Source organism: Hyperolius riggenbachi, chromosome 9 (genome assembly GCF_040937935.1).
Source record: "Hyperolius riggenbachi isolate aHypRig1 chromosome 9, aHypRig1.pri, whole genome shotgun sequence".
In the NCBI taxonomy this organism is placed as follows: domain Eukaryota; kingdom Metazoa; phylum Chordata; class Amphibia; order Anura; family Hyperoliidae; genus Hyperolius; species Hyperolius riggenbachi.
Window position 1 is genome coordinate 80949895 of NC_090654.1, and position 14428 is coordinate 80964322.

A 14428-nucleotide genomic window follows, 5' to 3' on the forward strand; every position below is an offset into this window, starting at 1 on the left:
GTGATGTAGAAAGAAAAGGAGGGAGTAACACAATAAACAGCGAGGTAGAAACAGAGGGAGACCATAGAGGGTTGGGTAAAAGGAAGACATGGCAGAGCCAAAACAACAAAGAAAGACGGCACTAGAGGGATATAGAGAGAATGAGGTCCCAAAGACAACAAGAGAGAGAGTGTTTGCTAGATTTATTCAAAGAATAATAGAGGGGGTTGGCAGGGGTTGGGAAAACCAATCAGTAAACATCAAGTGTAGAAGCAAGTGAGAGATAGATAACGTGGTAGGAAGGAATGACTAGGCATGAGGACAAGTTGTCGCTGTAGCTTGCTTGCGGTTTGTTGGCAGGCCTACAAGTCAGTCTGCTTGTTGAACTTTGAGGTTCCACACTAGCTGTGGTGGCCCAGCACACTCACCCTTGTGTAACTCAGGCCCCAATCATTGCATTTCTGTCATGGTAGGGGGACGTCTCTCAGTCTTATCATTATAGTAAAATGATCCTAAGCACAATATCCACAAAGACACAAAGCCACCCCCAGGAAATACTAACAAGGGAGAGAAGGATCACTGAGGATAGGCATTGATTATGGTGCCTTTTGAAAAATGAAAGCTTTCTGGTCACAGCTGAAGAGTTTTAAGTGTGGTAAACCACAGCGTGTGATTATATTCATTCCGTCCGGTAACTGTACTGATGTGGAGGAAGAATGGGGGGAGGGAGCCATTGGCTGGATTAAGTGGATAATGGTCAAGAGGGGGAGGGGCCATGACAAAACCCATTATTCTGTACATTACTTTGGATATTTACTTAGGAAGTAGGAATTCCAGTAAACACAATTCCCAGGATTCAGAGTTTATCTAACCCCAGTTGGAAGACTCAGATGTATAACATAAGTATCCATTCAATAATGACTTTCCAAGTCAATATTCCATGAAAAATAGTATGTTTAAACTCTAGGGTATTTTAATCTAACACGGTTATATCACATAATTCTAATAGGACAGCAGAAAAAGACATGGGCCCATATGCTATTCCCTTTTTCTCCTAAGTTTTCTCCTAGGTGATAGTTTTACCCCTTATTAATAAAATGCCTTGAAGCCAGAAGCAAACAAGAAAATACACAAACTAATGTTTCCAGAGCTTTTTCACCTACATTTTGCCACTTTTTCAATTGCACACACATTGCTGAAAAGTTATTTTAAACAGAATTATAATAATAATTTGGTATCAAAAATGCTATTTTTAAGTTCGAGAAAAAACACAAAAATAGCTTGTATTTTTGAGTTTTTGTAAAAACATGAAAAATTTTACAACGAAAATACACAAAGGGCTTGATTCACAAAGTAGTGCTAAGTGTTAGCGCCGCGGTGAAAAGCCTCTTAGTGCCCCATAAGTAGCTCTGTGCACACTAACGGCCACGCAGAGCTACTTCGCGCACAGCCCAGCTCAGAGTGCGCGCAGCGCGGCTGGCCGATATTAATGCACGGTGATGCTCCTTAAACGTCTCACCTGGTGCACCAAAAACGGCGCATTGATGCGCTGCTTCAGTGGGCACCCGGTGCGCCATTTTCGGTGCACCATGTGCGACGTTTAAGAGGCAGCGGGTGCAACGTTATCGCACCGCACATTAATACCGGCCAGCCGGCTGTGCGCACACAAAGCGGGACTGACAGTGATGTGTGGGCGCAAACTGCTTAGTGCCGTGGTTTGCGCCCACTAAGTGATAGGGCTCACCAACTGGCTTAGCGCCGGTTAGTGAATCAAGCCCAAAAGGCACAAAAACTATATGTTTTACTGTAAAAATGTAAAAAATCTGTATTTTTACTGCAAAACTTTGCAAAAAGTGCAAAAAAGGTAAAAAACAACAAAACCTATTTTGAATGCCATTTTTGCTTGGATATCGAAATTTAAAGAGGAACTTCAGTGAAAATAATGTAATAAAAAAGTGCTTCATTTTTACAGTAATTATGTATAAATGATTTAGTCACTGTTTGCCCATTGTAAAAGCTTTCCTCTCCCTGATTTACATTCTGACATTTATCACATGGTGACATTTTTACTGCTGGCAGTTGATGTCAATGGAAGTAGCTGCTGCTTGCTTTTTTGGCAGTTGAGAACAGCTATAAACAGCTATTTCCCACAATGCTATGAGGTTCACAGACAGGAAACTGCCAGGACCATGGTCCTCACAGTTTTCTTTGGGGGGGGGGGGGGGTTTCACCACAATATCAGCCATACAGATCCCCCGATGATCTATTGTAAAAAAATAATAGGTTTCTCATGGGAAAGGGGGTATCAACTACTGATTGGGATGAAGTTGAATTCTTGGTTACGGTGTCTCTTTAACATTATTTTCGTGAAAGATGTTGCGAAAGGAATATTGGCATTTTCACTTATCACTGGCACTGAGTGCTGTGATTGCTCCACCATAAGGAAGCCGCCAGGAACGTGGTCACAGTGGCGTGCCGGATGAGCGCCTGTGCATGGACAAAGCATACTATATTCAGTTCAAAGGTCCCAACCACCGCAGGAGGGGGGGAAGAGAGGGGGGGTGTTGGAATAGAGGACTGGATACCATTGCTGACAACAGTCTGTAATCTTTTTTTTTTTTTAGCTCGGATACCCTTTAAGGAGACTTAAAAGCCCTCTTACTAAAAATATACAGTAATTTTGTCTTCTAAAAAAAAATTACTGTGTGATGCTCCCCCTGGAATGGTAGCAAATGAATGAATAGGTCTATTTATTTATTTGTCATGAAGAACGGAGGTGCTTCTTATGGCAACCAATAAATTGTTTGCTTTTCTAGCAGTGGTATGGCTACAAAGCCATGTGCCCCAGTGCAAATGTTACGCTGGGCCCTCTAGCCCTGTATTGCATTATACTGACCACCTGGACAGGCTTTGTAAGTACAGCTGCTATGTGAGAGATTCTCTCAGAGAGAAGAGAGAAGTGTGAACAAGGAACAGTTAATGGTTTGTTAGTAATTACCAGTATGCAAAACACATACAGCACTAATAAAATCCAGTGAAAGGGGAGGGCATTTCTGGGCCCCTCTAGTCTAGGGGCCCTGATGCAGTCACAATCTCTACATCACCTATTGCTATCAGAGAAAGATTATCCACCAGGCAACCTAGGCAGGTGCTTGGGGCCTAGTGGGTGTCAAGGAGGCCCACCTGCCACCTTCTTCGACTTATCACCACTTCAGCTTGCCGAAAGGACCACAAGGGGGCCCAAAATCTACTACCTTGCCTAGGGCCCCATTACATATGAATCCATCTCTGATTGCTGCTATGCCACTGTTTTCTAGGAAGACCAGCAGAGTGACAAAACCTCAGTGATGTTCTGATTGGTCGCTCAGAGATATAATTACACATTGCTGTGATTGTGTTAGTTGGCATTGATAAGCTCCATTGTCAGGCTGCCCACATACCTGTAGAAGTGACAGACCAAACATCACCGCTTTTCACTTAAAAGGCTTTTTATTCCAGGAATCCTAATTGGCCAATTGCTTCTACCAGAACTAACGTAGACTTCAGATATTCTGTAATTAATGAGCATGTCTGGAATCCAAGGCTTTTTATGACTTCATTGTGCACTGCAGACATAACTTGTTTTATGTGTCCAATAAACAGTCTGGTCGGCAGAGAGGGGATTGTGTTGTATGTCTAAAGAGAGCGATGAGAATTAATTTTTGATAATACAGAAAAGCTGCATAAATAGCCACTCCAGCCAAATAGCTGTATCCACTGCTGAAGCACAAACACAGGACATGTTCTACCGCTAATGTGCAATCTTCTGTATTCCTCCCGCCCTTGACGTGTGATACAATTGTAAAGGCAATACAGTGGAACCTTGCTTTGCGAGCATAATTTGCTCTGTAATTCAAAGCACTCTTATATCAAAGCGAATTTCCCATAAGAATTCATGGAAAACCAGTTGATTTGTTCCACAATACAAGAACCGTTGTAGTAAAATCATATAAAAAAAAGATGTAAACAAGACTTGTACTATAACTAACAGAATCTTTTGCCATCTGTTGGCCTGCCCTAACCTTTTTTATTGTGTGGCTTTAACCTCTTGAGGACCACAGTGTTAAACCCCCCTAAAGACCAGGCCATTTTTTGAAAAATAGGGCACTGCAGCTTTAAGGTCAAGCTGCAGGGCCAGACACCACAGCACACAAGTGACCCCCCCCCCCTTTTCTCCCCACCAACAGAGCTCTCTGTTGGTGGGGTCAGATCGTGTCGTCCCTCCCTCCCCCTCCCCCCCCCCCCCCGAGACGGAGTTTGTGTATTTATTTATTAATATTTGTTTATTTCTTTATATAGTTCCCTGTTTTCTTTTATTCATTGATATTTTCCCCCCTCCCTCCCTCCCCCCGCCAGCCAATCAGCTTGATCGGCTGTCATAGGCCTACCAAGCGGAGATGCGCGCGCAGCGTGCACGCGATCTCCTGCAAAATAAAGCGCCAGGACTTTACGCCAAATGGCATTAGGTGGGCCTGGGGCTGCCGCCGCGGCCACGCCCATCGGTGTGACACGGTCGGCAATAGGTTAACAAGGAACTTATCCAAGGACAGTTGCTTTTGAGGATTTCAGGGAAATGTAACTTTGCACAACCTTTACACTATGAAGTACAATTAACAACAATCCTGCAGGGCCAAAGGGAAAACTATTGGCTCAGTTGTGATGAAGAGACACGTGTATAGTTTTTTTTTTTTTACTTGTATGTAAAGATGTTGCTTGTATATCAAGTCAAAATTTCACAAAATGTTTTGCTTGTGTTACAAAGCGTTCTCAAACCAAGTTACTCTCAATCCAAAGTTTTACTGTACTTTGCTACTACAATTCTGTGGTAACTGCTCCAACTCTATATTGATCTTTGAAGAAATGTTGACATCGCCACACTGGTGACACCAACAATGACATCATTCCAACGTCCTATCCTATATACTAAAAGAAGGATATAATAGGCACACTGAGGCCAGCTGAAGGTTAAACTGCACAGTTAGCAAGCAGCAACTAGGGATGAGTTCTCGGAATTGATACAGTTCCAAGTTCAGATTTTCACATAGTAATTTAGCCGTTTCAAGTCAAATCATGAAAATTGGAAATTATACTGTTTCAAATACTGCATTTTATTTTGCCGGTACAAATATTGGCTTTGGAAATAAGAATTTTCAGCAAACGTGGCATTAACACAATAGCTGTGAAAATGAAAATTGGCTTCTAAAACAAGATTTTTTTGCCCATAGTGATGTCAACAAAAGGGTCACCGGGGATTCCATGGTCCCAGAGGCCAAACTGAAGTGGCAAAACAAGTATTTTTTTCACATGAATGGGCAACCCAGGGGACCAGGGCATCCCGGCCCTGGTCTCCTGGACCCCAGCTCCATGTAGAAAACCGCTCATTCTGCCACTCTTATGTGGCCTCTGGGAACTGAAGATTCCCCGGGCAGCCATCTTGTTGGGGTTACTGTTTGCTGAAAATTCGTCTTTCCGAAGGCAATTTTCACATCGACATAACTGTTGATTGCATTGGCTTAATTTGGCTGTGGAATGCAGAATTTTGATGAAATCGGAAAATTAGCTGTTCGGATCAACCCAAGCAGCAACTGTTCATTCAACAGCCAATCTTCCAGAAATCATATATACTAACCAAAGGTTGTAAATATGCACAGACCTGGAGGCACCTGTGGAAAGCAGCTTAGTGTTGGTGGCACAGTTGTGGGAGGAGACTTAGTGTGGGTGGTGCAGTTGTATAGTGGCTTAGTATGCACTTAATGTGGTGTGATTATTTTGAGAATCAATGGTTTCCTGGTTCTACCTTATCATGGGGTTGACTTACAAACCTTATTTCATTAAAATTATTATAAATTCACAGTTTATCTTTCCTTATATATTCAGTATATTCAGAGAAGAAGGATAAAGTTGCCATGGGCAGGAAGTGCATGGCAATTTTAACAGTACTCCGCATTACTTAGGTGCCAAGATTACCAGGGTACCAAGCACTATGCTACATGTGTGTTATCTAGGCAACACAGGTCACGCTTATTGGGAAACGCATGCTACTTTACTGTCGGGATTACCAGCAGAATTGACATGCACTTCTTAATTTGTCTTAAATGATTTTCATCTATATCAATTCATGATTTACCTGACCTTATTTGTCACCTACAGGGATCAGAACTCAATCCCTTGGGTGACAGTTTGGGTCAAGTTCTGTATAGACACTTTACTAGCCTAGGGACTAGCAACACATACTGTTGCTACAGAGCAGAGAGGAAGGATGACGCATGGTGCACGACAGAATGGGAGGGGTCAGAAGGAGAACATTACTGTTGGCCTGTACAGATCTGCCACTCCAGAAGACTCTTGGGTCAGGAATAGTTGGGGGCATCATACACATGCTAGATACTTGGCGTAGTCGGCCTCAATTGGATGTCTTGGCCAAAAAACATCTAACACAGGGGTCTCAAACTCAATTTACCTTGGGGCCGCAGGAGGCAAAGTCAAGATGAGGCTGGGCCGCATAAGGAGTTTCACAATCGCGGCGCATCGCCTGCCTCTGCTCGCTCCTCTCACTCTTCCTTCACAGAGAGGGGCGGGGAGAGGCGGCGATCCGTGCGGCGATTGACGTCAGGAGGGGCAGAGCTGAAACTGGAAGCTCTGCCCCTTCCAGGAAATGCCAGCAGATTGCCCCCCAGGTGATTTGGGGGCTTTGCAGCCCTTGTTTAGTGGCGGGGATGCGGCGGATTACTTGGGAGCACTGAAGCGAACTATAAGCAAGCTTTTGCTGGCGAGGGCCACAAAATATTGTATCGAGGGCCACAAATGGCCCGCGGGCCGCGAGTTTGAGACCCCTGAATGTTTACAAAGCTTTGCCGCACTACTCACTACTTATCTGTTTACCTTGTGAATTAGCTTTCTAGAGCTGAGGTGAAAAATAAATAAGGTTAAAAAAATCAAGAGAGAAGCATTGCAAACCAACCACCATATACCTTCATCCACATTTCAGAAATGTTAAATGTGGAATATGTTAAATGTGGAATAAAATGAGATGAACAGGAAAAATAAATAATAAATGATAGATATTGAATCAGTTCACAACCAAACTAAATAAGGCTTTATGTGTTTTTCCCACAGTTCTTATGTAAAGGAAATTTTCAATATGATTCTAGTGCATGGATAATTTCAATTATCAGTTATATTTTCACAAAACTTGCTAATGTCCTTTTTTTCCTCATTCATTTCTCAAATATGCAATTTCAGAGGCTCCCTCTAGTGGCCATCTTTATGTCAGGTATTTCAATCAGCATTCTTGACAAATAAAATACTACAAAAAGCAAAATAAAGGTGCCCATACTTCAGACGATGTGTATGGGTAGGGATGGCCCTGCATAGGAGAACTCATGGAGAAGCATGTGATCAGTTTGATCAGCTGATAGAGTGTACGGTTCTGATTTGCTGGTCCTGATCATGTGTTAAACCAGGAAGTCATCACTGCAAATCAGGATCTTACAAATCTATCAGCTGATCAAACTGATCACATGCTTCTCCATGAGTTTTCCTAACCAGGGCCATCCCTATGTATGGGCAGATCGACCAAGGGACAGATTTCTCTCTGATCAAACTGGAGAGATATCTGTTGCCTGCCCATAAACCACAGGCCAATTCCTGATCAATTTCATGCTGAAATCGATCCGGAATCGGCCTTGTGATGCCGCATCCACCGCCTCGCTGGCCCGACGTGGTCCCCCTTTATGGTGAATGTGCCCCCCCCGTGCCCTGTGCACTATACACTACCTGTCCGCATCCGCTGCTTATGCGCTGATGGCTCCAGGCTCCTCCCTACATGCACACCCCCCCACGTGGTTGCTAGAGTCACACGTGTGCATATGTGTATGCCAGCAACCACATGGGGCGTGCTGCTGTTTATGGACGTTGGACAGCGCCCGGAGCCAATGGAGGCCACAGATAGGTTATGTATAGTGTACTAGGCACCAGGGGGAGCACATTGACCATTGGGGGACAGCATCGGGGTTTTGTCCTGTTTGTTGTGTGGGACACGCTCAATGTTACCGCCGTGCACTGGACCAACCATGATGCCTCCTCACATCTTGCAGCATCTCCAATTTATGCGACCAATTTCGGGCGAAAAAATTGGTCGTATCGTTGATTGGGCATGCACTTGGCAGCACCGATTTTCATCCAATGCGAATATAATAATCAAATTGGACGGTCGATGTATGGCCACCATTACAGTAAACAAAGAGGAACAGTAAAATGCATTCACTCTACAAATAATGAAAGTACTGGTCACATTATTTTTACAGTAGATCTCGAAATATATAGCTAAGAAAAAAGGAGGATCACAGAATCGTGCCAGCATTGAGCTCGCTAACACACACAACAGATTTATCAGTGAGCGGGCCTAAAACAAATCTTATCAATTCATTACTAACCAGTGACATGTCAGAGGCATGAGAAACTTCGCCCTTCATGCCTCGCTGATGTCACTGCCTACTCGCCAGTTCCTCGGCTGCATCTTCATCAATATTGGCTCACCTCACTAAATGCCTCCACTGGTTTTAACAGCTGGGACATTTCATATCTGAGTGGGCACAGAAGCACTCGCTGCATTAAATATACATTGCCGTGCCTGCAAGCGGACAGCAATTTGCGCACAACACGTGTGTATGTGTGAAGGAGGAGAGGCATCCACTGTATCTGTTAATTAATTGCGTAACTGTATGTATCACTCTATAACTCTGCGAAATGAGGGGGCGCCTATATATACAGATAAATGTATGTGGTTTCATTGGCAACGCATCTAAAGACATCTGTTGGCTGACACACATTAACTATTGAACTCTAGAAGATGTATTTAACGGAACATACAAAGACACACAATGCTGTAGGGTGGTGTTTCTCAACATTACTACTGAAGGAAGCCCTTTATGGAAGATGCTGTGTGCCAAGTATGCCCGGCTGGTAAATGGAGACATGTCAAGTAACCATCATTGCATGTTTATTTATTAGGAATACTCCATAATTGTGTAGAAATGCTTTTTAAACATTCATTTATGCTTTTAGTTAGCTGTACAGTAAAAAAAAAACCTGATGCAGGCTTGAAAATAAATATATATATTTTTAATATATATCTTTTTTTTCTCAAAACTCGCTGTAATAGATTGTCTGTGACAAATTTATCTATCCCCTCCGCCCAACATAAGTACCTGAGGAATGTGCACCACACCTTCAGAACATTGCCTGTACAGTAGGTAACTCCCCCCTTTATTGCCATGGTAGTGTTCAGTTAGAATTGGAAGCTTACTTGAGATTGCCTACTAATGGATGATCACACATTGCAGCCTAGATATGGCACAACTGTTACTGCAGTAGATCTAGTACTGGAGAAGTATGGGTAATATATACAGTACTGTGGAGGCTGCCATGGTGACCAGGAAAGTGCTGTAACCCATAGCAACTTATCACAAGTCATAGCTGAATAAAAATTGCCCAAGTTTCTACTGGTCACTCCCTTTTATAGCTTTAGCATATTTCTACTGTTGTAGTGTAAGGTCTGTGTATGTAACTTTTACAATGAATCTGCATCTGAACCCATCTGCAGGTGTTTGGAAAATAAGATAGCACTGTTCTTGTTAAGTCTGGTTTGTTACTATCTTTTATGAGATGTGACTGTTCCTGGTGTTCTTTACCTCCATTGTGGCTACGCAATGACACCATGTCCCTTCAATAAGATCAGGTTATGAAAGTAAAACAGCAGGCTTTAATCTCCTCTTCTCACAGTCCTCAGTATGTCACAGAACTAGACACACAGGTCCCTCCCTGGGAATGCTTTGGGGATAGCGGCATGTAAGGTCCATCCTGTTGCTGGAATGAACACATTCTGATGCTTTAACTGGAGTGTATTTTCGAACAGAGCTCTTAATATTATGCTGTGGAGATGTAACAAATGAGCATACCATGCAGATGATCTAAGGATAACGGTAGCATCCTAGTCCAGCTAATGTGCGACTAGCTTAATGCTGCTGATTTGTCTTCCTAGTTCTGTTATTTATTACAGAGCTCCTCAGCTGTGCGCTGGATGCAGGTGTTATGCTGTAAATAGCATTGGAAAGGGAAAGCTGGTTATTGCATGGATGTAAAAGGAGTGAAGTTACTAGCTACGGCATAATGAGCTGCTGGAGACAGGCAGCCGTTCTCCACAGACGGTCAGCCGCAGCTCATTAATCTAAGCTGAACTTCAGCACCATGGATAGTGTCCTCTCGCAGCACGATGCCTGCTTCCTCGGCACCTCTGTCTCTGGCCCATTGACAATGCCTTTTCAGCACCATGGACAGTACCCTCTCAGCACTATGGACAGTGCCCTCTTTCAAAACACAGAGGATAGTACTCTATCTTTCAGCACCATGGACAGTACCATCTCAGCACAATGGACAGTGCCCTATTTCCAAATACAGAGAACAGTACTCTCTCTTTCAGCACTGTAGACAGTAGTCTTCCGTCTCGCTCTCTCGGCCAGTACTGTCTCTCTGCACTATGGCCAGTAACCTCTCTCTGTGCATTATGGACAGTGCCCCCTCTCTTAGCACTATGAACAGTGCCTCTCTCAGCACTATGAACAGTGCCATCTCTCGCAGCACTATCGACAATGCCCTGTCTCCCTAACTACTACAGTTACCTCTTTCAACACCATGGACTGGACTCTCAGCACCATGGATGTGGCTTGCACTCATAACTCTAAAGACACTACCCTCTCTAGTAGCAATCTAGCTTGAGGTCCAACCTATGTTGAAGGGTCCAGCAAATGTTCAGTAATAGAGCTTGTTAGCATAGATTGTTCACGAGAATGTGTACAGCAAAACAGCCTTCAGATGCAGGGAAAACGCGAAGAATTCTGCGCTTCTTTTACATTCTTTGCACGCTATCTGCATTTGCTCCACCTGCCAATCACCCCAGTCCTCCTCACACTTGCATGAATCTACAAGTGTCTCCTTTGGCCCCAATCCAAATAGCTTTACGAGGAATGCCATACTAGCCACCAATTACACATATGGTGTTGTGATTGCTCAAACATTAACACGTTATTATCCAATTCAAAGAGATTTGCAGCGAGGAGACATTTAGAGACTGATAACTGCTTAAGACTGCTGGCTATGAAAAAATATAAAGAAAAAAAAAACATCAGCTTCAACTGAAGCTGGCAAAATAGATAACAAATACACCTTCAACAATTATCTGGTTATACACAGCACAGATTAACAGCACCAGGTGTTAATGTGTTGGGTACTGAGCACTGTCACAGACAAATGCGTACACCCACCACACTCACACCCACACATATAGTCCACTCATCCCTTGTCCCCCTAACTCTCCCACACAACAGCATCAAAGGGGGTGATCATCAGGAGTCATGGCTATTAAGCAGTGCAAAAGAAGAAGAATGCACATCGCAGACAGGCAGCTAGGAGAGAGAACTGTGACACAGGGGCGGGGTGATGTACTGATATTATTTCACGGCTGCACATTAACAGTTATTAATCCATGCAGAATTCTGATACCCCTGCAGATTTCTGCTGCAGAACCTCCTGTATATCCAGGCGAGGACCAACCACTGCAAGACCACTAGAGCTACCAATTGCAACAGAAGGCTGTCCACAGGGGGTCAATGTATACACAACTGCATAGGAATGACACTACAGGCACGAAAGTAAATGCAATAGAAGCAGGCTTAGGAGGCAGATGGTATAGTGGGGTGAGGATCTCTGCTTATAACAGATAAGAGGGAGAGAGGGAGATAAAGAGGAGTTCGTACTGAAAGAAAAGGGGGGGAGGATTAAGGAGGGAATCAGAGGCTGTGGAGGTATCAGTTTTAAGGGAATATCTGGCTACAGAAGGGATACAGAGAAAGGGGAGGAATAAGACTGCAAATATCTCTAATGCAATAGAGCATCCAATGGGGGAAAACACTAAACTGCATCAATATAGAGACAATCCTGCACAATGCAACATGTGAGCTGCTTATTGATTACATGGACATGAGTGCCAGCCAAGGTCCCTTACCTGGAAGAGGCGCAGGATGTTGGCCACCATGATGGACACAGAACTTTCAGACGCCCCAATGACCCCCACTACTTTCTCGGGGCGCACATAGACAGGGGGCTCCCCGTTGGTACATCGGGCATCCGAGGCATCCTTCTGGATGAGAGCTTGTACAAAGGTCAAAGACTGCTCCAGCGCATAGGTATCCCTGGAGCAGGTGTCTAAGATCCGCGCCCCCAGGGTGATGTTGGGCAAAAGCTCCGGGTCGCTGTTGATCTGGTCGATGGCATAGAGCATAGCTTCCAGCCTGTGGATCCCGTTCTCATTCCTGATGTCTCCACATGGCATGCCAGCCACCCCCCTGGCATGGACAGGGAAGAGCCCTCCCAGAGTGATATCTCCTTCCAGCCTGATGGAGTGAGGGGCAAAGGGCTCCTGCCCGGATACCAGCAGCACCACACATACCCAACACACCAGCCAGTAGCAAAATTGGTGCAGGTGTGCCACCCAAGCACCCCCCAGAGTCAGCATGGCTGCCCCTGGCGGGGAGGGGGTCTCTTCCTGTTTAGATGGAGGGTCGGCAAGAGGTGAGTTGTTCCCAGTGAGTAGAAGAAGCCCCTGTCTCCCCCCAGCTCCTACACGGCTGCTGTCCCTGACAGCACACTGCCTGTCTCTGCACATTCACAGCTTTAAAGCTGCCTTCAATGCCTGCACCGCCCACCCATCTCCAGGGGCGGCGCCAGCTCCGGCATAGCAGCACCTGCAAAAATACTGGGGTCCGGGCGGGCGGGCAGCATGACACTCCACTGTGAGTGCGGCTCAGTGAGTGATCAGCAGCCCCGACATCAGCTGAGCAGCCAGGTCACAGACATCACCAGAGCACGGTGCTGTGCTGCTTTCTGCTTCTTATGTGGCGCCCCTCCCCCCTGTCTTTCCAGCTACACAGCGGCAAGTTTAATGTGCCTGAAACACACAGCCTGCTCGGCTCACCCGTCCAGCAGTGAATGTGCCCAGTAGCAGGGTGAGCAGCGAGATCAGCAGCAGGGTGAGCAGAGAGATCAGCAGCAAGGTGAAAGATAGGGTGAGCAGAGAGATCAGCAGCAGGGTGAGCAGAGAGATCAGAAAAGCAGCAGGGTGAGCAGAGAGATCAGCAGCAGGGTGAGCAGAGAGATCAGAACAGCAGCAGGGTGAGCAGAGAGATCAGCAGCAGGGTGAGAAGAGAGATCAGCAGCAGGGTGAGCAGAGAGATCAGCAGCAGGGTGAGCAGAGAAATCAGCAGCAGGGTGAGCAGAGAGATAGGGTGAGCAGAAAGATCAGCAGCAAGGTGAGCAGAAAGATCAGCAGCAGGGTGAGCAGAGAGATCAACAGCAGGGTGAGCAGAGAGATCAGCAGTAGGGTGAGCAGAAAGATCAGCAGCAGGGTGAGCAGAGAGATCAGCAGCAGGGTGAGCAGAGAGATCAGCAGTAGGGTGAGCAGAAAGATCAGCAGCAAGGTGAGCAGAAAGATCAGCAGCAGGATGAGCAGAGAGATTAAAAGCAGGGTGAGCAGAGAGATAGGGTGAGCAGAGAGATCTGCAGCAGGGTGAGCAGAGAGATAGGGTGAGCAGAGTGATCTGCAGCAGGGTGAGCTGAGATATCAGCAGCAGTGTGAGAGGATAGATCAGCAGCAGGGTGAGCAGAGAGATCAGCAGCAGGGTGAGCAGAGAGATCAGCAGCAGGGTGAGCAGAGACATCAGCAGCAGGGTGAGCAGAGAGATCAGCAGCAAGGTGAGCAGAGAGATCAGAGGAGGCAGGGTGAGCAGAGAGATCAGCGGCAGGGTGAGCAGAGAGATAGGGTGAGCTGAAAGATCAGCAGCAGGGTGAGCAGAGAGATCAGCAGCAGGGTGAGCGGAGAGATCAGCAGCAGGTTGAGCAGAGAGATCAGCAGCAGGGTGAGCAGAGAGATAGGGTGAGCAGAGTGATCTGCAGCAGGTTGAGCGGAGAGATCAGCAGCAGGGTGAGCAGAGAGATAGGGTGAGCAGAGAGATCAGCAGCAGGGTGAGCAGAGAGATCAGCAGCAGGGTGAGCGGAGAGATCAACTGCAGGGTGAGCAGAGAGATCAGCAGCAGGGTGAGCAGAGACATCAGCAGCAGGGTGAGCAGAAAGATCAGCAGCAGGGTGAGCAGAGAGATCAGAGGCAGGGTGAGCAGAAAGATCAGCAGCAGGGTGAGCAGAGAGATAGGGTGAGCAGAAAGATCGGCAGCAGGGTAAACAGAGAGATAGGGTGAGCAGAGAGATCAGCAGCAGAGTGAGCAGAGAGATCAGCAGCAGGGTGAGCAGAGAGATAGGGTGAGCAGAGTGATCTGCAGCAGGGTGAGTGGAGAGATCAGCA

General features: G+C 45.8%; 1 protein-coding gene across 1 annotated transcript in view; it reads right to left on the bottom strand.

Moving 5' to 3' along the window:
- The window catches only part of GRM7 (glutamate metabotropic receptor 7), a 730291-nt gene extending 717450 nt beyond the window's left edge, over positions 1-12841 (bottom strand). The window contains exon 1 of the mRNA XM_068253109.1: positions 12080-12841. Within this exon, the coding sequence (XP_068109210.1) occupies positions 12080-12739 (660 nt within the window). The 5' untranslated portion in view covers positions 12740-12841. The remainder of the gene's footprint in view (positions 1-12079) is intronic.
- Between the last annotated feature and the right edge of the window lie 1587 nt (positions 12842-14428).